At 38.3% G+C, this 26,927-nt stretch overlaps 2 protein-coding genes across 3 annotated transcripts in view; one reads left to right on the top strand and one right to left on the bottom strand.

Moving 5' to 3' along the window:
• Positions 1–25,485, top strand: ST6GAL2 (ST6 beta-galactoside alpha-2,6-sialyltransferase 2). Of its 2 annotated transcripts, none has more exons than XM_026084188.1 (5): positions 1–961; positions 5,289–5,386; positions 8,601–8,702; positions 9,730–9,904; positions 24,546–25,485. In XM_026084188.1, exons 1-5 carry the CDS (start codon positions 16–18, stop codon positions 24,812–24,814), a joined length of 1,590 nt encoding a protein of 529 aa, XP_025939973.1. In that variant the 5' UTR covers positions 1–15; the 3' UTR covers positions 24,815–25,485. The 2 variants fall into 2 exon arrangements, with proteins under 2 accessions (XP_025939973.1, XP_025939971.1); XM_026084186.1 differs by having other exon boundaries at positions 16–961; positions 8,601–8,699; positions 24,546–24,814.
• Positions 21,931–26,927, bottom strand: part of LOC112974826 (pinopsin-like) — a 91,015-nt gene continuing 86,018 nt past the window's right edge. The window contains exon 6 of the mRNA XM_026084189.1: positions 21,931–22,288. Coding sequence (XP_025939974.1) covers positions 22,061–22,288 — 228 coding nt within the window. The 3' untranslated portion in view covers positions 21,931–22,060. The remainder of the gene's footprint in view (positions 22,289–26,927) is intronic.

The following is a 26,927-nucleotide window of genomic DNA, read 5'->3' as shown; positions in this document are numbered from 1 at the left end:
GGTAAAGGCATTGCCATGAAACCTAACTTGAAGCAATGGAAACAACTCATGCTGTTTGGGATCTTTGCATGGGGTCTGCTTTTTTTGGTGATCTTCATCTATTTTACAGACAGCAACACTGCTGAGCCAGTTCCCAGTTCCTTTTCTTACATTGAAGCTAAGAGGCTTCTGCCCATTCAGGGCAAGCAGAGAGTCATAATGGGAGCCATACACGATCCATCATTCTCTGAAACTATTGATGAGAATGAGGTACTTCTTAATGAAGATCTTTTAGGTACATTTAAATCGGGGACTGGAAGTATTAAAAAATGGACTGATTTAGAGGATGCCTTCAGAAGTGAAGATGAGTTTTTTCCATCCCAGATAAGAAGAAAATCAAAAAGTGCTTTCTACCAAGTGACTGATGATTATTTATTTGCTGCTGGTCAGCCTCAGACACGCAACAGCCTTCAAAAGATAGCAAAATTCATCTCGGCCGATGAGGATAATCCAAAGGAAAATGTTTTACAGAATAACTGGAGTCACCAGAGAAGAATGAGGAGGAGGAACACAAGGCACAGGAGAAGCCAGATGCTTGACGAATCTGATGACTGGGATGGGCTATATTCCACAATGTCGAAATCCTTTCTTTACAAGCTTTGGAAAGGGGATGTCTCTTCCAAGATGCTAAACCCTCGACTGCAGAAGGCAATGAAAGATTATTTGAACACCAATAAGCATGGGGTGCGGTTCGAAGGGAAACGAAACTCCAAGCTGACAGGAGACCAGCTTTTCTGTGAGCTAAAAGAAAGGGTGAATGTGAAAACAATAGATGGCAAGGAGGCTCCCTTCTCCACTCTTGGATGGGAAAAGCACGTTCCCCAAATTCCACTGGGCAAATTGTATACACATGGCTTTGGGAGCTGTGCCGTAGTTATGTCTGCTGGTGCAATACTGAACTCCTCTCTAGGGGATGAAATAGGTGGGTGAAATGCATCTGTTCATGTACACATGTATGTACATGTATGTATTCACGTTCATCTTTTGAAAGATTCATTCTCAGGCATAAGTCTGTAAAGTCCAGTTGTTCTCTCTTGCCAGTGTTATATCAGTGTAAGCTTATAGACATAAGTAAAGCTATTCCCTTTTTGAACAATATAACTGAAAGGAAAATCTGGCTTGAAGTCATAATTTGATTTAAATAAAACAATGACACACTTTTATTATATTACAGCTAGTAGTATAAAGGAGGCATTGGTTTCATCAGATCTGCCATATATGACATTTTGCTGTGATGTGTGTTTATTTCTTCAGCAGATTTAGAACCATGTTCAGGCTTTTATACGGAAAAGCTGTGTTGTACCTATCTGTATTTTTTGGTAGTTCATAGAAAAACTGCTTGTGGTATTGCTATCCCAGGCTGAAATTTGTTTCCATGCCAAGAAGCAGTACAGCATCCTCTTCATTTGCTACGTGTTTAGAGTTCCCAGGCATATAGAAGTCAGACCCTTTAGGAGCTTCATGAACTGAAGTCAGGTCCTCTGACCTCTTTTACAAGTGTGAATTTAAATGAGTTCAAGTACCTCCTCCTACTGGTTTTCCATTGCTGCACTGAATCAATGAGGTTTACAGGTGCTGAGACATCAACATTACACAGAATTCCCCACTTCCAGTTGGTAGTTTTGTGATAGCTCAGAAATGATTGTGGAGTCATAAAATTAATCCAGGTCAATTTTATTTTTTCTTTTAAAAAATGAGTGTTACTAGTCATGTTAATATCTCAGTAATTCTTCATTTTAGTAGTACATATCCAGTATGCTGAAATATTGGAAGAAGGATGAAATGCATGTCTCAAACTTGCTTCTGGAGCAAGAAGAGTTATCACCTTCAGCTTCCTATAAAGACCTTTTGATGTGCACTTGTTAATCCTCCCATCTTCCAGGACTTCACATCCCACTACCTGCTTCATCACGCTGTATCATCTCTTTGACACAGATGGGTTTCCTTTAAATCTCTGGGATATATTAAAACTTCTATGATTATCAAACTACTCTAATAGGCTTCCAGCACAGCACAGGTGCCCTGTCTGCCTTCAGCTAAAATCAAACCAGGGTAACCCCCAATTCGCAGGAAGCCCCACTGATTTAGAAACCTCTAATATGAAATAGCTTAACTATTCCTCACTTCTACAATGTGTTACCATTGAGTGAAACAAAATCTTCTGTCAGTGTTACCCAATACACCTGGTTTACACCAGTAGTGATTAGTGCGGTAATGGAGAAATCACAGCACTGATTTATCTGCACACTCTGTATACCAGCACAACAAGTATGGAATTTGGTGCTTGAAGTAATACCTAGTGGTCCTTATGCTCCTGTATGTATCCATTTTCTCAGAAATACTGTGAGCACAGAAAGCTTGTGCCATTCACTGACAGAAGAGCTTTTGATTTAATTGGAAATTTTCATCAGATGCCACCTGAAGGGAAGAGATGTTGTGTTTCCTAAGGCCTACGTCGCAGTTTCAGATCTGCTCCTACTTGATCCCAGATCACCCCTGTCTGTTATACAGGATAGCCTGTGGGGCAGCAAGAGTCATAAAAGATTTTTTTGACTTATCCTCCAGGCCATTGTCAGATACTTTTGGCTGGGCAGGGAGTGTGGCCCAGGATGGTGACAGGGCAACTGACTGCTTAAAGCCATCCTAGAAGGGCTTCATTCATGTGTATGGGTCTTAGTGGTCACTGCATCTCCTTGGAAGTGCAAATATACTGGAGATGTAGTGCCAGTGTTTCCCTCTTAAAAGACTGGTCCATGGAAAATGGAAGTGCCAGCATCCATCTATATTACTTTTCCTGCAGAGAAGAAATTATGCTTAGCATGTGCAGTCCAAATAATATGTGTCACAGATGAGCTCTTGGTCTCTCCATGTACCTTTCCACCTCCCCTCTAGTCCTTGACATTGGGAGAAGAGTCTGACTGAAAAGAGAGAGACCAGCTTGTTTAATTTTTTTTTTTTTCCTGTGCATGCATAGCAGTAGGAGAAGACTGTCCCTTCCCAAAGTTTGCCTCAGAGCTACCATCGCTTGGTTGAAAGGTTGAGCAGCCTGCCAGTTTGGAGGCACCTTCAGGGGCCAGTCTTACTGCTCTCTGGAGTCAGCCTAGCACTAGTGCTGAGCTCCTCGGTATCCACAGATGCATGGAGAAGCCCTTATCGTTAATGAAGGAGGAGAACACCGCGTGCATGAGTTCTGGTTCTTCAGCCATACCCTGTACAGACTTGGTTTATGAATTTCCTGCAGACAAAGGTTTTTTTACTGTTTACCCTCCCGAAAGAAAAAAAGGCATAAGAAAGCAGTATTAAAGGACCTTTTTCTTCCCAGGCCTTTAGCTCCCTCTTCTGTGTTCCTATTAGAAATGCAGGCGGAAATTTTAATTTGTGTTCTGCCTTCTTGGCCTCCCTTCTGATTGTTTTTAAATGAAAGTAGGTTTGGATATACCATGCAAATACTGCAAAGACTCCCATCATGATTATGTTATTTAATAGGAGAGACAACTGTTTTGATATTATCACATTCGTCTAAGGAAGTAACAGGGACCACCAAACAAAAATCAAACATTTTATAACTTTAAACTCGTTATCTCCAAATACTAACTAGCATTAAAATCAGTTGACTTAAAAACAGCTATTATCAGTGTGTGACTGCATCCAGATCAAGTGTTTCACAGTGAAAGAAAGTCTTTTAAATTTGATATGAAGAACCAGCATAAGTAATGTTGGAAATGTAGCACACTTTCTCAAGTTATGAACCATACAGTTCCCAATTCCCCATACAGTTCCCAATTCCCAGTCAAAAGATTGTCAACAAATTGTTGAATACAGGTCCAAATTTACATTTTTAAATTCATTAGCAGGTTCCAAATGTGAAGGATCTTTGTTTTCTTTGTCTTCTCCAGAAATGTGGAGTATCTGTAGCTTCTGTTGACTTTATGTCCTCTAGCTCTTAGAAGATCAAGATGCTTAGGTTTAGGCAGATGGAGGCTGGGTATTGATACCTGTATAGGGACATAGAAAAAGCCTACACTTCTCAGCTCCTGAGAGCTCATTGGACATCTGGCAAAATCTCTCTTTTCAGACACACTATGTTCAAGCAAGCAAGTCTGGCTGAGAGTTCTGACTGCTGGCTTCATATCACACACACTTTCTTGTCTTTTTTTTCTGGAGGAAAAGGTGTGAAAGGAAGGAAAATCAGAGTTTGATGGGATCAGGACTGAACTCCGTTAAAGCATGTTGGTTCTCTTTGAAAATTCCTGTCTGCTCCATTCCTGAGCTATACAACCACATTTTAAGTTACTAGAGATAAATAACCATATAAATTACCTATGGGTACCATTCTGTTCTGAATCACGTTCTCCGCTTCCATTGGTAGAAGGGATAAAACCAAGTGGACCAAACAGGAGGATACTGGCAGGAGCAGTGTGTTTCTGGACAGCAGATATCTTTTCTCACTCTCCTTCACTTCCTTTGGGGCTTTGAGATCTCCGTAAAAGAAATACTGGGAGGGTGATAATCTTTTTTCCAACAGAGAATTACACACAGTGTCTGCCCTTGACCCGTGCATGACCTATAGCTACTTTTTATTTTGCATGACTGTGAGATCAACAACTTGTGGGGAGACTTCAACAGTTCAGTTCTGTTAGATCTTTGCTGCCAAAGGATCTTCAGAGTTTCTGTACTACAGCAGGATTTTGAATTGACATCCCTACATAGATTCTTCAAGATCTATACTAACCTTGAGAATAGGTAGAAGGTGCAATTAGTAGGTCTGGGGTGGTCTGAGGTTTTGAGGTCTTATAAAATACAGTGAAACATAAGTTTATGGTTAAGCATAGTTATTCATTCAAATCTGCAATTAGATATCACTGTAATTAACACGCTTTTGTGTGGAGTAATTCTTTATAAATTTTGCAATAGAAATAGTGAGCAATAGTGTGTACTGAGTGTACTAATAACCTTTCCATACTAATTTTATCCAGTTAAGCAAACTGTTTAAGGAATGCAAGCTAAATGAATAGATTATTCTGAGCTTTTTCCAGTGGATTTTAATAATAGTAATAACATATGGCAGATGCAAGAGTATTTTTATTTGCTCATAGTAGAATATTTATCATCCTTAGAAAATCAAGATTAGGAAAATGTGTAAGTTTTACGTTAGTTTAGATCATTTGGCTTTTTTTCCTGTTATGTTATGTTATTTCACTGTTTTGTTTTACTAAGAAAAACATTATGACCCCTCATTGTGCTCCTAGATTCTCATGATGCAGTTCTGAGATTTAATTCTGCTCCAACACGTGGCTATGAAAAAGATGTTGGAAATAAAACAACCATGAGAATCATCAACTCGCAGGTAAGATCTTATTTTTGTGAATTCAAATCAATATTACTTCTGTACAAGATGACAATAATTTCTGAGAAAGTGTTGGGCTTTTTGGGAAACATCTAGTGATTTAACAATCATGATGTAGAGCAGGTAAAAGTTCTCCCTTACAGGGATGTTCACATACAGTGTTGGTGTAGAGTGATTGCAGTAGTTATTTGATATTCTTGTTTTGAAGAGCAGGTTTGTAGAGTTTCTGATGTGTCCTGATGTGTAAAGACTCTGCAGGATGCCAGAGCCATCAGTAGAGAAGACCTTCCCCACACTGCCTCCAGGATCTTCAGAAAGCCTGAGCTGTGTGGGTCCCAGAGCTCTTTTCTCATACTCTCCTGTTCCCCAATTATTTCCTCACTGGAAGGTGAAAGAGATGGCAACTGAGTTGTCTTAATGCATAACTGTAGGCAAGTCACCATTCTGTAAAAATTTAGTAGGAACAAGATGCTAAAATACTTTAATGAACACTGGATATTATGCCTAACATGAGGTTGCTCATCTGAATGGAAACAGAAAATGTGATCTTCTGCATACGGGTGCCAACAAATAAAGTGTGTATTGAGCTGTAGTGACACCTTATGGTTGAGTGTGTCTTTTAAATTTTGACAAAACTATTTCCTGAACTCCAGTCTTGGGCAAACTAAGCTTCTTTCCTCTTTGTGAAATGCACAAATGTGAAAATGTGAAAAGCTGAAAAACAACAGAATTACTGTGAAATTTTGTGAAATATTGTGAAAGGATGAGTTTAAGTAATCAATGGCCATAGTGTGATTGCAGAATTAGCAGCATTTTCATTTCCTATTACAGTTATGGATTTATTTTATTCTTTTTCTTCGCTCATGCAAAGTCCCTCCTTGGCAGGTATTTTTTCTGTGTGTATAAAATCACGTTCCTTGCCACCACATAAAGAATGCTGTTCAATGTCATTCCCTTCACATTGGTTTTGTAGTTCATTGTGAAGCTGCAGGGCAGACTAGATCACTGAAGTGATCTGAGTTAATTATACCCCCTTTCTTTTAGTAAGGGGGAGGAAGTAGAAATACATTAAGCTGGCTTTGTTGCTGAAACTGATGTATCGTGGAATGTTTATTTTAGTGTCATCTATTTTACCTCTCTTTTTTAACTATTCTTCATTTTACCGTTGTTTGCTGTTAGGCAAAATAATTAATATCTGAGTGTCCTGCTTGCTGACCATGCCTGAACTCCTGTGCCAGGCAAGGAGGAGGGTTTAGAAACTTTATTTAGTTGACTAGTTTCCCTAGGCCCTGTAAGAGAAGCGAGAAGTTCCTCAAGAGGGTGATTTGAGCTTTGTTAGCTACACAGTGAATGTGGAGAGACTAAATGGCTAAATTAGCTGATCTCTGCTGCTAGTGGTGCATTGGGATCCTCCTGGCTTCAGACACTGCTATGGTACAGTTCTGCCATGGTGATAATGGAGATTTCTGTAGTCTCTGCTGCTCTGTATGTTGCTTATTCTCCACACGGCCTCTCAAGAACTTCAGGGCATTGCTAAAAGTCAGACCAGGTCAGCTCACACAGCTTCCCTCATTTTCCTCACAAACACACTTATTCCCACCAACTTCTGCTCTTTCAGAGAGGTCAGAAGAGCCTGCCTTGACACTCTGGCCTCCTGCAGAGAGACTGGCCTTTCCCTTCCCAGGAGTGAAATCTGTGCAGCTCACTTGCTAAAGGTTATTTTCCCTACAGATATTCAGAATGTGATGTCCATACAGATTTTCTGACCTTCCTTCCCTCCTTGCTACTGGAAATTCCTTCCTTTAATTGATTAAAAGGCAGTTGTGGCCCTCTCCTTCCTTCATTTTCTCTGCTGTGGAAGCCCGAAGGACATGAAGGAAGTGAGCGCAGCCACAATGGATATTGCTGTTCCAGGAGAAACTCATCTCATACATATAAATGCAGGCTCACTAAGAAGGAAACTTGTGTAGACAACCCCTCTAAAGAACTCTTGCTTACTGAAAGCCAGATAAGAGCTCCTTTGTGTGATAATTGTAGAACAAAGCTTTTAAAAGCTTGACCCTTTGATCTGTTTACTCTATACCCTAAAGAAAGTATGTCCTCAGACAAAAACTGCTCTGAGAAATGGAATTTAGGGGTGCTGATGGCAGGAAGACTAATTCTGCTGTTATTGTAGAATGCTGATGGAAAGTCATTAAGCTCAAAGTTTATGGTAGGAAGAATATTGCTATGGCAACAATATTATTTTTCTGAAGAAAAATATGCGTAATCAAATATGGCTCATTGGAACCTAAAGGGAAATGAAAATTAGTATGAATTTATTTGTCTGGAATGCTGATTAGTTTAACAGCTGGAGCCAAATTCATGCTGTTTCAACCAGTGTTGAAATCATTCAGCTCAATCCTTCCTGAGACTGGATGCACCAGGGATCAGAGAGATCTGGTTCAGTGTGGAGAGTCAGGGAAAGGATAAGCCAGCAAGAGTGAAAAGGAAACATCCAGTGCAGTGGGAGGATTAGGCAGTGTACCAGGAGGTGCAGGAGGGAATTACCTGAGAGCAGTAGATCAGAGTGATATGGCTGCTACTTCAAAAATAGCATTGTCATGTGCCTTTTCTTGGAATTCTTATTCTAGGTAGACAAGCTTTTACTATCATGGTCTAATTTGCCTTTCTGGAGTTACTTCAAATAAGACTGTGTTTTTGTTAAAATCAGAAAACAGTGGAAAGAAAAAAAAAGAGGAAAAAAAAAAAGAAAAGAGTATCCTTGGGGCTGCAGCCTTTCAAAGAAAGCTGCTCTGTGTTCAAAAGAGGCTCTATGGGCAGTCTGAAATACCATTGCTTTCATTTTACAGTTCCAGAATACACTGTAATGTTCATATGCAATTATGCAGCATTTCAAGTGGTCCCATCACATCCCTCACAGATGGAGAGTAATTCAGCAAACTGCTCCTTCAAACTGTTACCAGTGCTGTTTACAGCTAAGCTGCTTTATATATATATATATGTGTATGTATGTATGTATATATATATATACACACACACATACACACACGATTTTTTTTTTTTTGCGAAATAAGTTCAAACGAATTGCTTAAAATCAACCAAAATTAATGTAGAACAAACAGCAAAGTGGAGAGGAGTGTTCATTTTAGGAGATGGTCCCAGCTGCTTTTTGAAAGTTTAACTCTGCAATTTTTTGTATGTTTGTTTGCAGATTCTCACCAACCCAAACCACCACTTTGTTGACAGCTCCTTGTACAAAGATGTTATCTTAGTGGCCTGGGATCCTGCCCCCTACTCTGCAAATTTGAATGTGGTAAGATCTTCTTGGTCCTTTTCCTAACCAGTCTGAAAACAGTGGACAAAATGCATGTATTTAGTACTTCAGTCTCCTGGTTCTCACTCATCACAATGAACCCTAAAGTCTTACTCTGAGGAGCGGGGCACACCATTTCTGCCTGAATGAATCTGTTTATTGGTTAAAAGCTTTTTAATAGCCACACTTGTACTGGAATGGGCATGGTAGGATAGGTGGATGACTTTTTTTTTCTATAGAACATTGCTATTTTCATATAAAAGTGAGATTTCTGGTGTGTTTGCCAAGGAGGGGACATTATTAGGTTTCACAAGGAGGCTTTATCAGGAAAGGTGAAGAATTGCATCCATTTTTCCCCACCTTCCCCCCTGTCTTTCCAAACAAAACACAACCTAATAAAAATCTCTCCTGGCGCCTTCCCCATTTCTCAGGCCTCCTCCCCACCAGTCTTTCCTTTGTGTCCACTCACCCACAGCCATCTGTGCCCAGCCGCCTACCCCCTCGCTGACAGCAGCAGACGTCCATCTGGTTGTCACTCAGGGAGTCTCTGCCTTGGCTGGTGTTGCACAACTCCAATGGGCAAGTTGATCTGATGGTTATTGGCAGGGGGAGCTTGGAGCTGAGTAGACTGCAAGTAGAAAAAGTAAACCTTCATCCACTGAACTGCCTTAGCAACTGATGTTAGAAACCATCTGCTTCCTACACAGGCTGCCTTAAGGCTGTTTCACATGCTGCTGCTGCCAACAAGGATAGAGGCACTTTTAGAGAAAGGTTCACCCTAATGCCCATGTCTTGTGTTGAGGCTTTCTGAACCCATGATTTAACAGGGGCTTGGGAGTGGGAGATGGTGTTGGCTCATTCCACTGCAGTGAATTGCTTATTGGGAGTCCTTGTATGAAGAACATACTGATTTGATGACTTTGCTTCTGTTTTGAAGAACCTGAATGAAGCTAGTTCATGTTACTTTTCATGTAGTGTTCAAAATACATTGAATACCATTAAATAATTTCTTACTTTTTCCACCCAGTGGTATAAGAAGCCAGACTACAATCTGTTCACTCCCTATGTACAGCATCGCAGGAAGAATCCAAACCAGCCATTTTACATTCTCCATCCAAAGTTTATATGGCAGCTCTGGGACATCATTCAGGAGAACACTAAAGAGAAGATACAGCCCAACCCTCCTTCTTCAGGTTTCATTGGTAGGTGTATCAAGTCATGGCCCAGAAGACATGTTAGATTAAAAAAAAAGTAAATGTGCGTGTTGCATGAGGATCATGTCTGTGTGCATGTTGCATGAGGATCGTGTCTGTATGCATGTACTGTTCATGTTGCTTCATACAGAAACAGTGACTAGCTGAAATATACATTATGAAAAGGATAAAATAGTTGGGGGAATTTAAAGTTCTGCTTTCTTGCCCGTCACATCCGTATTATGCATTCTGCATTTTTAAATCAGACATACATCTGTGAGAAACCTGTAATATTCCATATTAACTTGGTGGTTACTTATAAAGAGAGATTTTTGGAACTGGCTGTAAAAATTTCTATGGAGAAATCTGCTCATGTGGAATGATCTCAGCAGCATCATTCAGATTTTGCAAAAACAATTCCTGCAGTAATGAAGTTGTTGATAAAAATAGGATAACAGCTGCTGATCGTAGGAATGGTGAAGAGGCTCATTCTGCTATCAGTCTGTACTTCCATCATATATAAGAAATACTTCAAAAGCTGTCCTTGAAGAAAAGAGTTAATTTCATTGAAAGAATAAAGCAGAAACCTTCAAGCCCAAATTTAAACCTTCCTGACAAAAAACATCTCCCAAGCAGAGAACACTATGAACATACCAATCATTACACAAGCAAAAACATTAACAACAAGAGCTGTAGAGATAAATATACTCTGTGTATACAGATAGAAATTTAACTCCTTCAACTCTACTAGGAATTTTATTTATACCGTTCTTTTCCAAAGAAGATGCTTAGACATTGTGGTAATGTCTGCTAGTATTAGCCTTAAGATAACTAGGCAATAAGACAAGCTTATTGTGAGTTATATTTACCTCATTTGATAAATAGCTACCGCTTTGATAGATGCATTTAAAATATTTTCTTAGGGAGAGGTTTCCTATTTTAGTAACCTTATTTAATGAATGTCTATGCATTGCATGTATAATGTAATATAAACTGGGAGCCAGCACAGAAACAACAACTGTGTGTTGTCAAAGGTGGACATAAAAGGCATGATAAAGCATACATAATTAATACAGCTTGGCAGAAATCTGAAAGGGCATGATGGTCTTCAGATCAGGTATCTATCAACAACTCATGCAGCAAATATCTACTTGGAACTGAAGCTGACAGACACAATTGAGTGGACCTGTGTGAAATGTATTCTAAATGTCAAGTTTCTACCTGATTATTATAAAATCTATACAATTAATTTCTATAAAATTATTAGAAAGAATGGACAAGTTATAGCCATCATAAGATATGAAAGTATCTCAATTTCAGGAAGAGATGGAGGGAAATGGTTTATTAAACAACCACACTACTAATAGGATTGTGCTCAAAACATCTGTATGAATGGAGATAGGAGTATCTTGCATGTATGAATTTTCACAGGTGGAGGGATCTATGTCCTTGAATCTAAGCTGTTTACAACATGAACCACAGGCAGGATAAAAGCACTTTATTAGAATGACTTTTTCTAAGTCTGCATGTAATGCTTTGTCATTAGAACAAGTACCGATTCTGCGTAAGGATCAGGTCTGTGATCTAGATTTGCACTGGCAGGGAGTCAGTGAGCAAGTAGCCCTATGTAAGTGCTGAGATTACTTGTGGAAGAAGAATAGCAGTTCTACAAGTCACTGTTGCTGCCAATAACATGGAAAGGAAAAAAAAATGGTTCTGTACAACTGAATCACTTTGTTTCAAGTTTTTTAACACTCTTTAGCCCCAGTTCACAAAATTAGACAATTTCTAAATTAAAACACAGAGACATCACATCGTTTCCTTTTAGGAATGTCAGAAATGTTGTAATGTGGTCTTAGGGTGTTTCTTCTATAGTTAGATTTTTCATCTGACTCTTTCTGCTGCTTAGCACTATTTCTAAGAAACTTAGTCTCCCCAAAGAGAGGAGGTTTGGTGGAATGTATTCTCTTAGTGTTCTTCTGCAGGAGTGAGAATCTTTTTAACATTTTTGAAAGCTGTATTCAGATACTTAAGTCACAATATTATTAAGTCATTTGGAAAAGGGGTCAGTGGGTCATTTGTGGGGAAGAAGGACTTTCTTGCATGCTGTGACTTTAGGGGAATGAGGGAGTGGGAAGGGGCAGGACCTTTTCCCTGGGTTTGCCACCTCACGGTGGAAGCTAGGGGGAAAGATTTTTGCCCTTCCTCTGGGGTGTGGGATGCCCAGTCTCATGAAAACGTTCACTTACAGTTTTTAAATATTACTATAATTACATATGTCACTGCTTTAAGCCGCTTCTGAAATGCTAACATACACCTCAATAGCAATAACGAAATTCTTATTCTCAAAGAGAAGTTTGGGGAGAAAAGGGAGGGGAGTATAATATGGGAGAGACATCTACATGTAGGAGACACAAATGAAGATATTTGTTATGAAGATGCTATTAAAATATCCTAGAGGAGAAATCTGCTGACATTTTGTGTCCTCTAAATTGTTATACTCCTCTTAGGGTGGATCTAATTTCAGTGCACAGCAAATGTGAGCTACTTTCAGTTAATAAGAAATTAAATAACAAAGTTCACACAAACTTGTTAATAAAAGATATTTTGCTAAATGTGTGCTAGCAGTCTGGACTGATGCGTAAGCTGCTCAGGGGTTGCACTTACAGGTTTACGCTGTGGCACATGCAAGCATAAATGATCCATAATACACTTTGATGGATTACTATCATCTTTTGGATGTTAATAAATTACATCTAATGTAACCTTACAAATTTTATTGGTACACAGGTTTTCATGTTTTTACTTACTGATCACACTAGCACAGCAGCCCTGAGTCTTTATGACTTTCAGCTGGCCAATGAGAGTTTATAGCAGGGCAAAAAATACAGCAATTAGCTATCAGACATTTGCTGGTGATCTTTGGTTTGGTTGTTGGGGAGCAGTGGTTAACTGGGAATGATTATTCACTTGTTCAGAATTTATACAAGGGGGACCAAATCAAGTTATCATATGGTGGGATCAGAACAAATTAAAGGGCATACATTTTCAGACACGACATAATTAAACATGATATTTACTGTCACAGGATGTTGTAGATGCCACAAGTTTACAGGGTTTTGCAAGTGATAAGACAAATTCACAGAAAGCTACTTAATGCAGAGATATAGTGTTACTGTCTCTGGAAGTTCCTAAGCTGCAGGGGGCAAACGACTATATGCTTGACTCTTTCCTAGGCATGCATTTGTCGGAGAATCTTCTCCTGAACAGCCGTTTTTGAGTTCTTATAGAAAGAGAGCATTGCGTGAGCCACATCACTCTCACCGCTAGCATTATGTTTTATTTTCACTGAATTGAGTACTTTGCATCAAAGTTATAAATTGGAGTTTTTTAACCATCATGGTTCCATGTTTTGTGACTCATGAATCAGCAYAATTATCTTGCACAGGAAGGCTGACCATGGCCAAAAAAAATATTTAAGATATGTTCAGTTTCTTGAGTTGGGTTGACTTGATTTTTCGGCTTTTAATTAGTGGGTGGAATTTTTATCTGCCGCTGAAAAGAGTGAGCAATGTGCCTGGGTAGACATGGTGCTTGGGACGTTACTGTACTAGTGATGCACTCTCTAAAATCTGAAGTTAGCTGTCTTTTGGGGCATTGGGTAAGATGAGGCAGTTTTAGGATAATGTGCTCTTCTACATCCAAAGTGGTTGTCTGGACTCCTGGTAGTCAGCAGGTAAAGGGAGTGGTTCATTAGGTAAGAGCCTGTTTCTCTCCACTGACTATATAGATTAGATGACCATCTCGGAGATAGACATATTATACATTATGCAGGTCTAAAGTTAGGTGAGATGAATGCTACCCAGCACTGATCAGCTTCATCCAAGAACAGAGTTTCTCAGTTCCCCTGGCTTCAGGTTCCAACATTTAGATGTTCCTGCTTTCCATTTTCTTCTGAATAACATGTCAGCTTGTGGTGACCCATTAGTCACTGATGCCATTCTGTACCTTACCGGTGCTTTGTATAGGTCCTTATCTGACTGCAGGTTTTTCCACTAAATTTCTTACTGCTTTAGCACTGTTCTCTGTCCAACTTAGTGGTACGTCTAAGTCAGGACATCACTGAAAACAGGCTGAACTCATTGTCTTGCAAACTGCAGCCAGTTTGTAAGGTGTTGCATTTGAGGGCGTATCATGTCTAGAAAGGATTTTTCTCAGCTGTGATGGAGCGTAAGCATACAACCATCAAATTCCAGTTGTGGATTCCATTGAAAAATCCTAAATTGGCAGTTGAAAAAGTCACTGTTTTTAGGCAAGGGTTTTGCCCTATCTTTTGGCAGTGACAATAGGTGGTATCTGTTCACTTCACATTAATACTGATACCCTGTAAAGACACAACATTTTTCACTTTTAAATAAGAACTCAGTCTTCCTCATCTCTTTCTGAACATATCAAAGTTCAGTTTTTAATTGACACTGATGATGCATAAATCAGCAGTCTCCATTTTTACCATTCTGTTGTAAGAGAACTGTTCCTATGCTCTCCTTGAAAGCTTGTATAAACAACCTAGTTCTGACTTTACATTTTTATCATCTAATGACGAAGACTTTTCAAACTGCTCCCTTTGGTTTCTCAAAAGCAGTATCTTGTGTACATTGGATGTTTTTGTATATTAGCATTCTGAAGGGTTTTTTTTAATAATATCTAGGTTATATACAGGTTTTTCTATTAAGTTCACTATTCCAAGATGTTTTTGAACCTGTCCCTTGTTTTGCAGCTGGATTGGCCATGAAGTCTTGCTTACTGAAGTCCATTGGTACACTTTGTTAGCTTACCTCCTCTGTGATGATATTACTTGAAATTCATATTTATGTACCCTTTACTTTATCCCAGCACCTTTGTCCTTTTCCAAAGCTAGATGCAAGCCCTGACCATGCTGTTCTACTTTTTTTACTCCCCAAAGATGTGTGTGTAGATTTTTGTATTGCAGGTTGTCTGTGTAGATAGCAATCTTTGCTACGTGTTGTAGCTTTTAGTGTAACATATGAAGCATTAAACACAAAATGATAACGAAGCCTAGATTACTTTATTATTGGGAGAAAGAAAGTCTTGTTTGAGATTTACAGTTGACATAACAGATTTAAAACAGCTATGCATCATTAATTGTTGATAACATTATTTTAATCTTTATTTGCATGCATCCAGACAATAGTACAAGCAAGAATTTCATTACACTGCAATATAAGCAGATCATTGTTTGACTAAGAACTTATATTTAAAATTGCTTCAGAGAACATGTTGAACAGAAGACTGCATCTAATCTCCAACTTTGCTTAGAAAAATACACTTGCATAAACTGAAAGAGACAATTAGACATACTAAGAGTTGACTTTATTACTGTGACTTAAACTCAGCTACTTGCCAACAGTTGGCTAAGGAACAGAATAGTGCTTACTCTTTTCAGCCCAGTTTTGTTCAAGTATCATCACACAAATAAATAATACCTCCAAAAAGATAAACTTTAAATTCTTATCACGCAAATAAAAAGCACTCCAGTATTTGAGCATCTTCTGCTTCCTGATACACAAAGAAAAAGGAACAAAGTCTCTTCTTAAAGCACCCCAAAGCACATTAAAACATCTTTAATATTTTAGTATATCATCCAAATTTGAATAATACATTAAAAAGCATATGATATTACCGGTCAGTATTTTCCAATCTATGTTCATATTACAGAATATATTATTGTGATTAAAGTATAACTTTTGCATTTAAAATTAAGTGATAAGTATGTCCTTTCCTAGCTCTACTACATAATGCAAAATCTGTACATCAAAGACAAGTATTGCACAACTTATTAAGCTTAGGCACAGAGCCACTTGGTGACAATTAAATTCTTTAATAAATACTTGGTTTTCTGTAGATTCAGGTAAGGTTCTCTTATGGTTAGCATTTTTCATAGTGTGTGGACTAAAGAGATGTAAAAGAATACTTTTTAGAATCATAGTATTTAAAAAAGTCAGAGCTACTTTGATTATATATTCCAAAAGAATAACTGAGGCACATTTGGCCCAGTTTCAAGGAGTAGCAAGTTTTCCTGTGGTACCTGGCCTCCAGCAACAAGCTGATGTGTTTACACAAGAAAGGACCAATACAGACTTTAGAGAAGTAAACTAACACACAAAAACTATACATGCTAAATGCTTTATGTTTATTTGTAATACCTTCTAGCATGTGTAATATCAAACACAAGCTTATTGGTGCATCTAGCTGAATTCTTTTATGTAACAAAATTTCTGTGATGTGTGCAAAATGAGACACATTATGAGTGTAATAATCATATTATGTGTATTTAAATGTGTTCCATGTCTCTTACGTTTTCTTAAAGTGATGGTAAAATCTTGGTGAATGTTTGAAATACAGTTATTATTTTAGATGCTTTCATACAGCATCTATTGTATTCAGGTATATTAAATTATATTTTATTTACTTATAAACTAAAGAACATTCTTTTTAAATTATTTGCTAACCACAAAACCTAATTGTACTGTACAAAAGATGCATGTTGGAAATTGAAAACCTCTTGAGTCATTAAAATTGCCAAGAACAAATTAAAACACATTTTCTCCTTTTGATTAGAATCCATAATATATGTTCATTTGTATAAGCCATCCATGCAAGGAATTTATTCCTAATTTAATTCTGTTTTTAAATGTTTTCATCAAGGACTGTAAAAGCCCAGGAGTTTAGTTATGCCAATTAGACTGAATTTAAACCATACCTAAAACTTCCTGTCACCATAGATATCTGCCAAAAAGTAACAAAAAATAACACATCTTTTTGAGCATTTAAAAAATTAATATATAATATTTTGAAATATATAATATTTTGAAATATATAATATTTTATTAGCATCTACCATAGTAGTGTTGTAACAAACTTGCAAGTTGGCTGTTTCTTGACAGCTACATCATTTTGGGGAGAGTAATATGTTTTTAAAACATTTTAAAATGAATATTCTATGCTGGCAGCCCTATTTTTTCAATGTGGAATCCAGAAACATTGTCATTCAACTATAAAAAACTCATAAATCACAGCCTTGAATGATGTACTATAAAACAGCTTTTCTCTACACAGAATTATTTTGCATTTTTCCATTTTACAGATATAAAAATGGGACTTCTGAAAGAAAAAAATCCAGCAAAAGTGTTAGCATAGATTAGAAAGGCCTATAGATAAATATCTTTAGTCATGATTTTGAATGTATGGTTGCGCTAGGGATGTTTGCCAAAGTTAAAATCATGCCAGATAGACTGACTTTTTCCATATTATGAAATTTAGATAGGATATTTAAGATCTAAGAGTTAAAAGCGCAAACATCATACCTGGAAAACCTACAGGTAGTTTTCCTTTCTGCTTGCTGATTCACAGTGATGCCTACAATATATTTCTGCATGCTTCAGTATACTTTTGAAAAGATTCAACAGTTCCATCTCCATCCTTGGAGATAATTCAAAACTGGACAGGACAGGACCCCAAGCAACCTGATCTAACTTCAAAGCTGCCTCTGCTCTGAGTGGAGAGATGGGACCAGATGATCTCCAGAGGTCCCTTCCACTCTGAACTACCCTACAGTTCCCTTCAGACCCATCCACAGATCTCATTGCAATGTCATCACTCCATCTGACGATATTTCTGCTATTTATACTGTTGCTCAGCAGGTTCTTGGCCAAATCACCTAGGCACAGTAGTAATATTGCTACTACTAGCTTTTAATATAGGTTTTAATGAGCTTATTTGGGGCCGGCTGATGAAAAGTGGACTCTGACTTAGCCTAAGCAGACTTTGTGTTGTGCCGCATGAACTTCTCTCAGCAATCTAAGGAATACTCCTTCGTTTTTTGATGTTTGCACACTATAGATAGCTTATAGGCTTTCCCTTTCAGTTTTTACCTTTTGCTAAGTTGTGCATGTCCTCAGGTCTTCTCTAAATACTTCATTATTCTCTTCTACTCCTAGTGCCATATCTTAATCCTAATGAGTGTAAAAAGGTAAAGGCAGATCTGGCCATCTCCCCTTAGCTTGGTGCTTGCACATAAAATTGACTTCTCTTTGTAGTACATAGCAAGGTTGGTCACACTAGTAGGACTCATGTCACCTGGCTTTAGATGTCTCCAGTGCAAGTCTACATTTGTGCTAGTCAGCCTCAGATTTATTACAGCAAGAAATAGGCATCTGTTAAGTATGGTTATTAGACCTGTCTTCACACCTACATGTGAAATTTTCATCCTGTACTCAGATAGAATTACAGGTATCTGATAGAATACAGGTATCTGTGCTCCCTAAAATGCGGGTATTGGGATTCCCTTTATAGTCAATAGCAAGAAAAAGAAACTTCTGGAGAATGATTCATATGTTCCATTTTTAAATATCCACTCTAGGATCTGCTTCCTAAAAACACCTGCTTCCTTCCACCACAGTAAAGGAGTCTGTGATAACTTTCTCAGATGGGGTATCTGCACTGCAAATGGGCACATTTGATAGATGAATCCCTCTGTATTTTCATTTCTTCACACAGTGTTCCTGGAAAATCCAATTGCATTATTTTTCTGAAAGCTACAAAAGCTTCTGACCTATAAGAGGGGAGAAGAACATGCTTGATTTCAAGAGCTAGATTCTATTTTCAATTTTTGTCTAGTCAGTAGAGAGAAACAGCACTTATAGGGTACAATTCACCCCATCCTAAAGTAGAAACCTAAAATAAGTCAGATGAATTGTGCCCTACAAATGCCTGTCTCTTTCCCTGTTTGTAAAGAGTTCCCTAGACAGCTAGCTCAGCGATGGGACAGCTCAATGAGATTAATTCTACCCAGACTAAAGTGTTGGGATAAAGAGTGTCTCACCATGCTCATTAATATCTCCTTACATCTTGCATAAGCCAATCTATGCTGTTTTATATGTAGCACAATGCACAATTGTGCATTGATGGAAAACATTTGTGCATTAAGGACTGTGAGCAAAGACTAACAGTGAAGCATATTGTATAGAAATTCTTTACCTTACAGGCTACCAGATAATTTTTTTTTCATTTGTATTGATGCTGGTGATCAAGGAGGAGTGCTGAGATATGAAACACACTTGCAGATGATATGAAATTGGGCAGTGATGTGAAAAGTAGACAGACCAAAGAAATAAGTAGATAGGCATGTACTGTATTGGCAATATATGGAAAAGAAGTAAWCATGGGACACCTGGAAACTGGGTTAATACATGTGGGAGGAAATAACCAAATGCAAAGAGATTCAGCTTGAGAAACCTAGGAATCAATAATGCAGAAAAAGATGTGGAAAGACAACAAATGGGAGGTAAGGTAGGACTTTGCAGAGCAGTCTGGCAGCAGAACAGGTTAACAGAAGCAAGATCAAGTCAGGAAGCAGTCAGGTGACACACCTTTTCTTTGTCTTTGAAGTTGCATCTAAAATGTTATAAGATCACTGTTATAAGATCACCGAAGGTAACTGAGAAGAGAAGGGAAGATGGAGAAACTGAGTTGTGAGGAAAATGAAAATATAGATAGCTTGGCACACCTATAGGTGGGGGATACAGATGTTAGTAGCTCATTGCAAGGTTGTTAACACCAGGCAAAGAGAGAAACTGAGTTCAAGTGATACTAAAAAAAGATGGGGTGGAATGTGAAAGCCATAGCCTGGGAAATTCTATTGGCAGCCCCATTTCAGGGACTTCATAAAAACAAGACAGACGTGGCATTAGAAAGTGAACAGAGAAAAACCCAAGCATATCCTAATAAGGAGACTGTCATAAATGTCCTCATGGTTTAAACCTCTGCTTCTTTTAAAGATGCCTGATTTTTTTTCCTTCTAATTCATGTTGTTTGTAAACTTAGATTTCAGTGAAGGCTCTACAACACTAGACGTGTCCCACTGTGGAGGAGGTGGGTTCACATCCTCTAAGGCACAGGAGAGAATTGAACTCATTTATTCCATATTTTAGTGGAAACTCTACTCATAAAGGAGCAAAACAGCTCACAGACACCTGCTTCCCAAGATCTGCTTTTTTGTTCTTTTTTAATATAGGGCTATCCCACCTTCTGTTTTTGAAAGAAACAGTGGGAACAGCTAATTTGAAGAGTATTTGGGGGCTGTGACTGCTGAGTGGAGGGACTTGCCTCCTTGGGTTTATGTAGCTCAGGCAACAAGTGTGTAACCTTGGGATCTAGTGCGTAGGTTGTTGAGTTGGGAGCACTAGTTGTACTGCATTTCTGGTCTCTCTTGCTGGTGGTCTATGGTATTAGAGGTACTGAAGGAATTAGAGGTTACTGAAGGCCACACTTTTTCCTCAAATCTGTCTTTGAGCATTTGGCATGTGCAGCAGACCTGGAAGTCTCAGGAGTGCTCCCATGTCCACCAGGACAGAGTAAGCCTTGGCATCCCAGGGACACCTCCCTGCATGGTAGTGTTCATTCATGGTCTTAGCACACCTTTAAGTTTGTTGCCTTTTGTAGACTTTGCCACAAAGATGTGCCATAAATTAGCTGTTTTCACTCAGAAACTAGACTGTCAAGCCACTGTGTTTCCTCCTTCAGAACATCAACAACCAGCATGATTAAAAATTTTAATGGACTGTTACAATTATTAGGGGAAAAAAAAGGTGAATAAAAGAGAGAAAATCACTATGTCAGTATGTAAGGCCATGGTGTGCTGCCATCTTGGATATGCTGTATGCAATCTGGAAAACTCATCTCTAAAAAAGACAGAAGAGCAAGACAGTAAGTGTGATGAGAGGTAAACACCAACTTCTGTAAAACAGAAGACTAAAATCAACCTAGTTTTATCCATCTGGAAAACAGATGAAAAATGCTATGATAGATATCTGTAAAATTTTGAGGAATACAGGAAAGATATTTTATTTTTTCCTATCAAAGGGGGAAGGGGACCCTCAAGATATTTTCATCTAAAAGAGATTTAATGTAAACAAAAGGAAGTACTTTGCTCACAAGACAAAATGGGCCTGTGGAACTCTTCCACAGGATGCTGTGGAGACCAAAAGCTCGAGTGAGTTTAAAAAGGAATAAACATGTTTAGGTTGGACAACTTCATCTCTGGGAATTAAACAGGGTTGTCTGGATACAACCAGTGGGTTAGGAAGTCCTGAATCACTGATAACTTACCATGAGTAAGTAAATGGTGAATTAAGGGTTTGATGATGAAGAATCCTCTCTGTATTGATTTGTTTCCCTTTTTCCCATCTGCTTTTTCCCTTTTCCCATCTGCTGCTGGCCCTGTTAAGACCAGGATATCAAGCTAAACAGACAGTTGGTCTGAGCCAGCGTAGAAATCCTTCTGTTGTCTTCTGTGGGGAATACAGATCCATCCCTAAATTTAATGTTGTGAATTTCACTAGGCAGCTGGGCATCTAAATGTAGAGTGATGCAGTAGATGTTGTTGTAGACCTTAGTGCTCATGTGGGGAAATCTAGCCCCATCCCCAGTACTTTAAGGAATGAATTGTATGTGAGAATGAATAGATAGAAAGCGGACAAGGCACAACATCCTAATAACTAGACATCCAAGGATGTTGTAAATCCTAGAGATGAAATTAATTTTGAGGAATAACTGACTTAAAGTAAAAAGAAAAATTTAGGCTGAGCTGAATACAGAAAAACTTGGAGATATTTGGCTGTGGAAGAGTTTCCCAAGGGAAATGGCCCAAATTTGTCACCTTGCCATACTTACAGTATTTGTTAGTATCCTAATTTGAAATCCCAAGGAATGGAGTATATGGAACAATGCAGGAAGGCAAGGAGCTAAACTAGATAGCCCAGCATGCCTTTTAGATTGATTCTGGAGGACATTGATCCACAGATCACTAAGAACTAAACCTTTACCACTTCTAAGTGCTCCAGTTTACAGGAAAGGCAATAATATTGCTTTAAAAAGTTGTCATTTTTGAACCATTTCTGCAGTGATGTGACCATCTTTACTGTTACTAAAGAAATGATAACAGAGTCCCAATTTTTTGTTCTTGACAGTTTTCCTATTCCACAAATGGCAATTTCCTTTAGGAATTTTAAGGTTAGCTGGGTAAAGGGGCAGTGAAATGAAACATATGCTGGTTAAGGCTTGTACTTTCCATGAGAACAAATTTTCCTATGACATCGGTGGTGTATTTTTTGAAATTGGCTCCAGGCTTGGCTCTGGGCGCAGGAGAAAAGTCATTTTACTGTCTGTTTTGGGACATGGCTCATTATTGCACGCATTTCCACAGTCCATTCTCTGATTCAGCTGGATAATGGTTACCTTAGAGTGGCTGGTAGGCTCTCCATCAGTGGAGGAATGAGTTTGACAGTGGAAAAGCAGACGAAAGCATTTGTAAAACTGAAACAACAAACAAACAGTTCTTAGTGGCTAAGCAGGCTAAAATTCAGAGCATCTCTATAACAGTCTGGAGGAAAAGAAAGGTCTGATTTATTAAGCTTGTACTTTCTGGACAAATTGTGGTTAAATATTTTTTCACTGTGAATCCATGTTTCCTGCTGCTTAAGACTCAAGTTCACTTACATTTGTGGACTTTTCCTTTGGAATTGATATTCTTAGCTTTTCTAAGACACAGACTCTGTAGAATGTAAAGCTGCAGAACAATTTAAAACATTTTCTGAACCTTTCATTTATGATAAAAGATTTAATCACAGAAATAATTGTTTTTGAGCCACTTCACACATCAGGCAGGAAAACATCATTTTGATAATCTAATGATACACAGCAGGAAGAAAATAAGGTTCATTTCATTAGTAAGCTGTTGAAATCTCTGTGTTCCCAATCTGCAAACCAAACTTCAAACAAKGGCTTTGCTTAATTAAAGAACCAAAATAATTTTGATGTTAATTCATTTCACTTATGAGAATTACCCACAACACCTTTGATGCTTTATGATTTCAAAGCTCTTGTACAGAAAAAAACAATTACTTCAGTTCTCATTTGTAAGTGTCAAGTGAACAGTAGTAACACAGCTGTCTCCTTCTCTGAGAGCTAACAGTTGTATTCAACAGATAAGAATGCCAGTTGTGCAACAGGTGCTTCGATACATTTGCTATAAGTTTTGATTTTTTAAATGAAATCTTCAAAAAAATTTGTCTCCAAGGCTTACTCATCTCCATTATTTTCCTTTCACTTGGCTATGTCAAACAGAAAAGACTCCCATAAACTTTGATTGATGTGAAAATGTTGCAGTTTAGACAGCGCTGGCGATCAGTATCTCATATTGGTCCCTTTGAAAATGTGCAAACTCAACAGTAAGATATCTCTCATTTTCAAAGCTAAAAAGACCTTTTGTTAGTGCAGATTTACTGTCCTGCCTCAGGAAAACAAATTTTGCATAAGTCCTCCTGTATCTGTCATGGCCTTGGGATAAGTGGAATAACAGCATCCTATGATTGCAAGTGACCTTTGGTTAGCTTTAAACAGCAAATGAATTTCCATTTGGCCTGAGTGGCTATTGACACTGCTGATAATAATCTGTCATTGACATGTGGCACTAGAAAATGGATTGGTATTTTGCAGGTTCCTCTTTGCTGCGTAGCAGGTGGTCAGGGGCTTTTCTAGTGGCAGTGTTCCCCTAACAGGGAATTCACCTTCCTCAGCTTCTCTCCACAAGACTCTTTGCCAGCTTCTCAGAGGGCATGGACTTTTACGCCACCAATACATGGCTGATTCTTCTCCTGTATGTCTGTCTGCATGTATTTAAGCTGTCACCCTGGCAATGTTTTCCTGTGTGGAAGGAAGCAAGTGGATGGAAAAAGTGGAATATGTTCAATTCCAGACTGAGAAAAAACAGTATTATGATAAGGGGAGAGTATTCAAGGAGTACAGTAATACTGTACACTTGTCAATGATCTCAGTCAACCATTCAAAAGTCAAAGGAAGAAACATAGGTGATACTGGACCATCTTTCTATTCTTGTTTCTCCTTGCCATGATGTACAAAAAAGGAAGGGAAACAGTCAGGTTCTTCATATCCTTGAAATTAAGCATGTGTGTAAATATTTGCAAGAAACAAATATCTGAAAGCACAGAGAAGGATAAAAAGGGCATACCTTTTCATACCACCTGTACGCGGCAGGTCAGGGTTTAGCTGTGGAACTGGTAGAAATACCAAGAAAGGCAGAAATACCAAGAAAAGCTCCTAAAAAAAAACAAACGGACAAACAGTTCTGTGTGTATGTGTTCCGTACTCTGCAAGTGAATGTAAAGACCTTGTCTGTCTTGCTAAGTAACTTCAAGAGTCAATAATATACAAACAAGGGATGTGTTACAGAAAGCGGTTTCCTCACTTGGGGAGGCTGATGGTGGTATGCCGGGCATTTACAGGCTTCTCTTTCTTTCCTTATGCTAAGTGTCCTTCCCTGACAGCTCTGCAAGGGATTGCAGTCTTTATATATCAGTGACAAGTGAAAGCTGGCCTACTAAAATGGAACTATTACCTCACATAATGATTTTATGTAAGCACAGAGTAATCCATAGGGTGTGGAACACATGAATGAAAGCAAGGAAGAAAAACTGGATTGGATGATTGCAGGGGAAATGCTGGGAGAAAGGTGAAATCTGGGGTTCATTTTTGTTCTCACTTTCTGCTCCAGGTATCCTCATCATGATGTCCATGTGTAATGAAGTGCACGTGTATGAATACATCCCTTCAGTCCGACAGACCGACCTATGTCACTACCATGAACTCTACTACGATGCAGCTTGTACCTTAGGGGCCTACCATCCACTGCTCTATGAGAAGCTGTTGGTTCAGAGGATGAACAAAGGTTTGCAGGATGATTTGTATCGGAAAGGGAAAGTCATTTTGCCAGGGTTCAAGTCTGTCAAGTGCCCCGAACAGAATAATTTCCCACACTTGTAGAAGAGAATCTTTCAGAAACAATGTGCAATAAGGTACTACTGTTGTACTATAAACAAGAAGAGAATACTTGAAAAATGTATCTTAGACCAATCTAGTCTTGAGTCTATAAATTGTAAGTAAGTAGCAGGCATGAGAAATACTTCTTTTCTGAGCCTGAGTATTTATTACTGCTTTGCAAATAGTTAAAGAAAAAAAGCTTAGCTCATGAAGGGTGCAAAGGACATAATTAGGCAGAAAAATAATGTATTGTTGTGGGTGTGACTGTCAGAATTTGTCAGTGGTCTCTTATGCCACATGTGCTAGATTGTAACTTTTTTTTAATGAACTTATTTAACTGTTAAATCTGGCATTGTGAAACAGCCTGTATTGTTCATGTACAGAGCTGCTGGTTGAACAATGCAGCGTTTCTCATGGCTCCATGGGATTTTCACACTCTCCAAGAATGAAGTAATCACTACTCTGAGCTATGCATTCATTGATTAGAGTAGACTAATTCTCATTCATACACAGGCTCAATTCATACACAGGCCTCTAACAATATAAGGGGCCTTACGGTGGCTATGAAGTCAATGCAAATAGAGATTGCTGTACACACAGCTAAACCAGCTAAATGACTGGACGTATCTTTGATGTCAGATCCCCATGCTGACACCGTATGGGGCAGAGGGAAAAGAGAAATTTCTCCTTTCTTCAGAAAGCAACAAACATTCTGAACCAAGTCAGGAAAAATAATTCTCCTTGGGAGGCTTATCAAGAGGGTGTAAGCAAGACTGAATTGATGCCTTAGGGTGCCTTTCCCTGGTCTGCACAGATAAAGAACAGCTACCCAAAGAACGCCAAGGGAGGATCTGTAGCTCGCACGACTCACACTGAAAGCAAACCTAGATGGAGCTCACCTTTTTATAGCAAAGATAGCATTCAAGTTCACGGACGTCATTTGTTAGGTATTTCATTGTGATCCAGATCAAATCCACTTGTTCACAAGTTACTGCTTTTAAGAAAGCATGGGGAGTTTTCTGACAAAGAGGATATCAGCATTTTTTTTATTTCACATTTGAAAGACTATAGACTAAAGAGACCAAAGACTAAAGAGAAACTATAATGCCATCAAAAAACTGACTATGGCTTGCATATGGAGATAATCTGATATTTTCCTTCATAACACACAGTGAGGATATTCTCTAAGGCACTTCTAAATAACCACGTGGATATTAATGCATTTAAAACATTACTTTCCACAGCAAGACTTCAGTTTCAGATTTTCAGAGTGGCAGGACATTAATGTTCTCTTTTTCTAACAGCACTGTGCCCTTAGGTACTGTACCCTTTTCTTAGGGTAAGTTCAGGAGAAAAGTTTATGTACATAAAAGCACAGCTATATCCAACCCTGGTCCATTCAGTAAAACACAGATAGCTTAAAGAGGCACTGAAAACAGTGGCAGAGTGGTTATGGTGGAAAGTATTTTTCATGTTTGGATTTAAGCAAAAGAAAGGCAATCAGAGAGTGCAAACACAATATTAATGACTATTTCCTCTCCAATAATAATGTAAGTATTGGATGGATCACAGAATCCATCTTCTCTCACTCTGCTCTTATGGTCTGATGATTTTCCTTCCTCAAAAGCAAAGAATATGTTTCCTACATATGGTTTAGCCTTTGTTTCCCATCTAGTCATTTTATTTGGGTTTTGTGATCCTCTAAGATTCCTCTCATTGACAGAAAGTATGTCCAGATGATCTAAACACTGTACTTCTGTGTTGTATGGATAGTAATGTCCATAAATCATTTTGGTGCATATCAAAATGAATAGGTTTTATTCACATTAGTTTTAGCCTCTGGATATATCACATACTGACTTTTAATGTTACATATGGCAGCAACTTTTATTCTTAAAGGTTAACACTCATTTAATATTGTGGAGAATAGGTGACCTAAATAGAACTAATAATCTATTTTTTCCATGTATTTGGTTCCCTGTTTGCAAAACATATGAAGTCTGAACAAGTACTATCAAACACGTCTCTCTTTCCTGTATGCTGGGTTAGCTATTATGTGCTTGTAAAGGAAAGGAGTTAATTAGCTTTCTAGAAAATGAAATATGCTAGCTAATGA

The sequence above is a fragment of the Apteryx rowi genome, unplaced genomic scaffold, assembly GCF_003343035.1.
Source record: "Apteryx rowi isolate R43461 unplaced genomic scaffold, aptRow1 scaffold_629, whole genome shotgun sequence".
NCBI classification, from domain to species: Eukaryota; Metazoa; Chordata; class Aves; order Apterygiformes; family Apterygidae; genus Apteryx; species Apteryx rowi.
Note: the sequence above shows the minus strand (reverse complement) of the source record. Positions and strands in the feature narration are given on the sequence as shown.

Excerpts from the sequence above, each read along its gene's own strand:
- ST6GAL2 (XM_026084188.1), top strand. The coding sequence starts at position 16 with ATGAAACCTAACTTGAAGCAATGGAAACAACTCATGCTGTTTGGGATC. Across the intron at positions 962-5,288 it reads CTCTCTAGGGGATGAAATAG|ATTCTCATGATGCAGTTCTG; the intron begins GTGGGTGAAATG and ends TTGTGCTCCTAG. Across the intron at positions 9,905-24,545 it reads TCCTTCTTCAGGTTTCATTG|GTATCCTCATCATGATGTCC; the intron begins GTAGGTGTATCA and ends TTTCTGCTCCAG.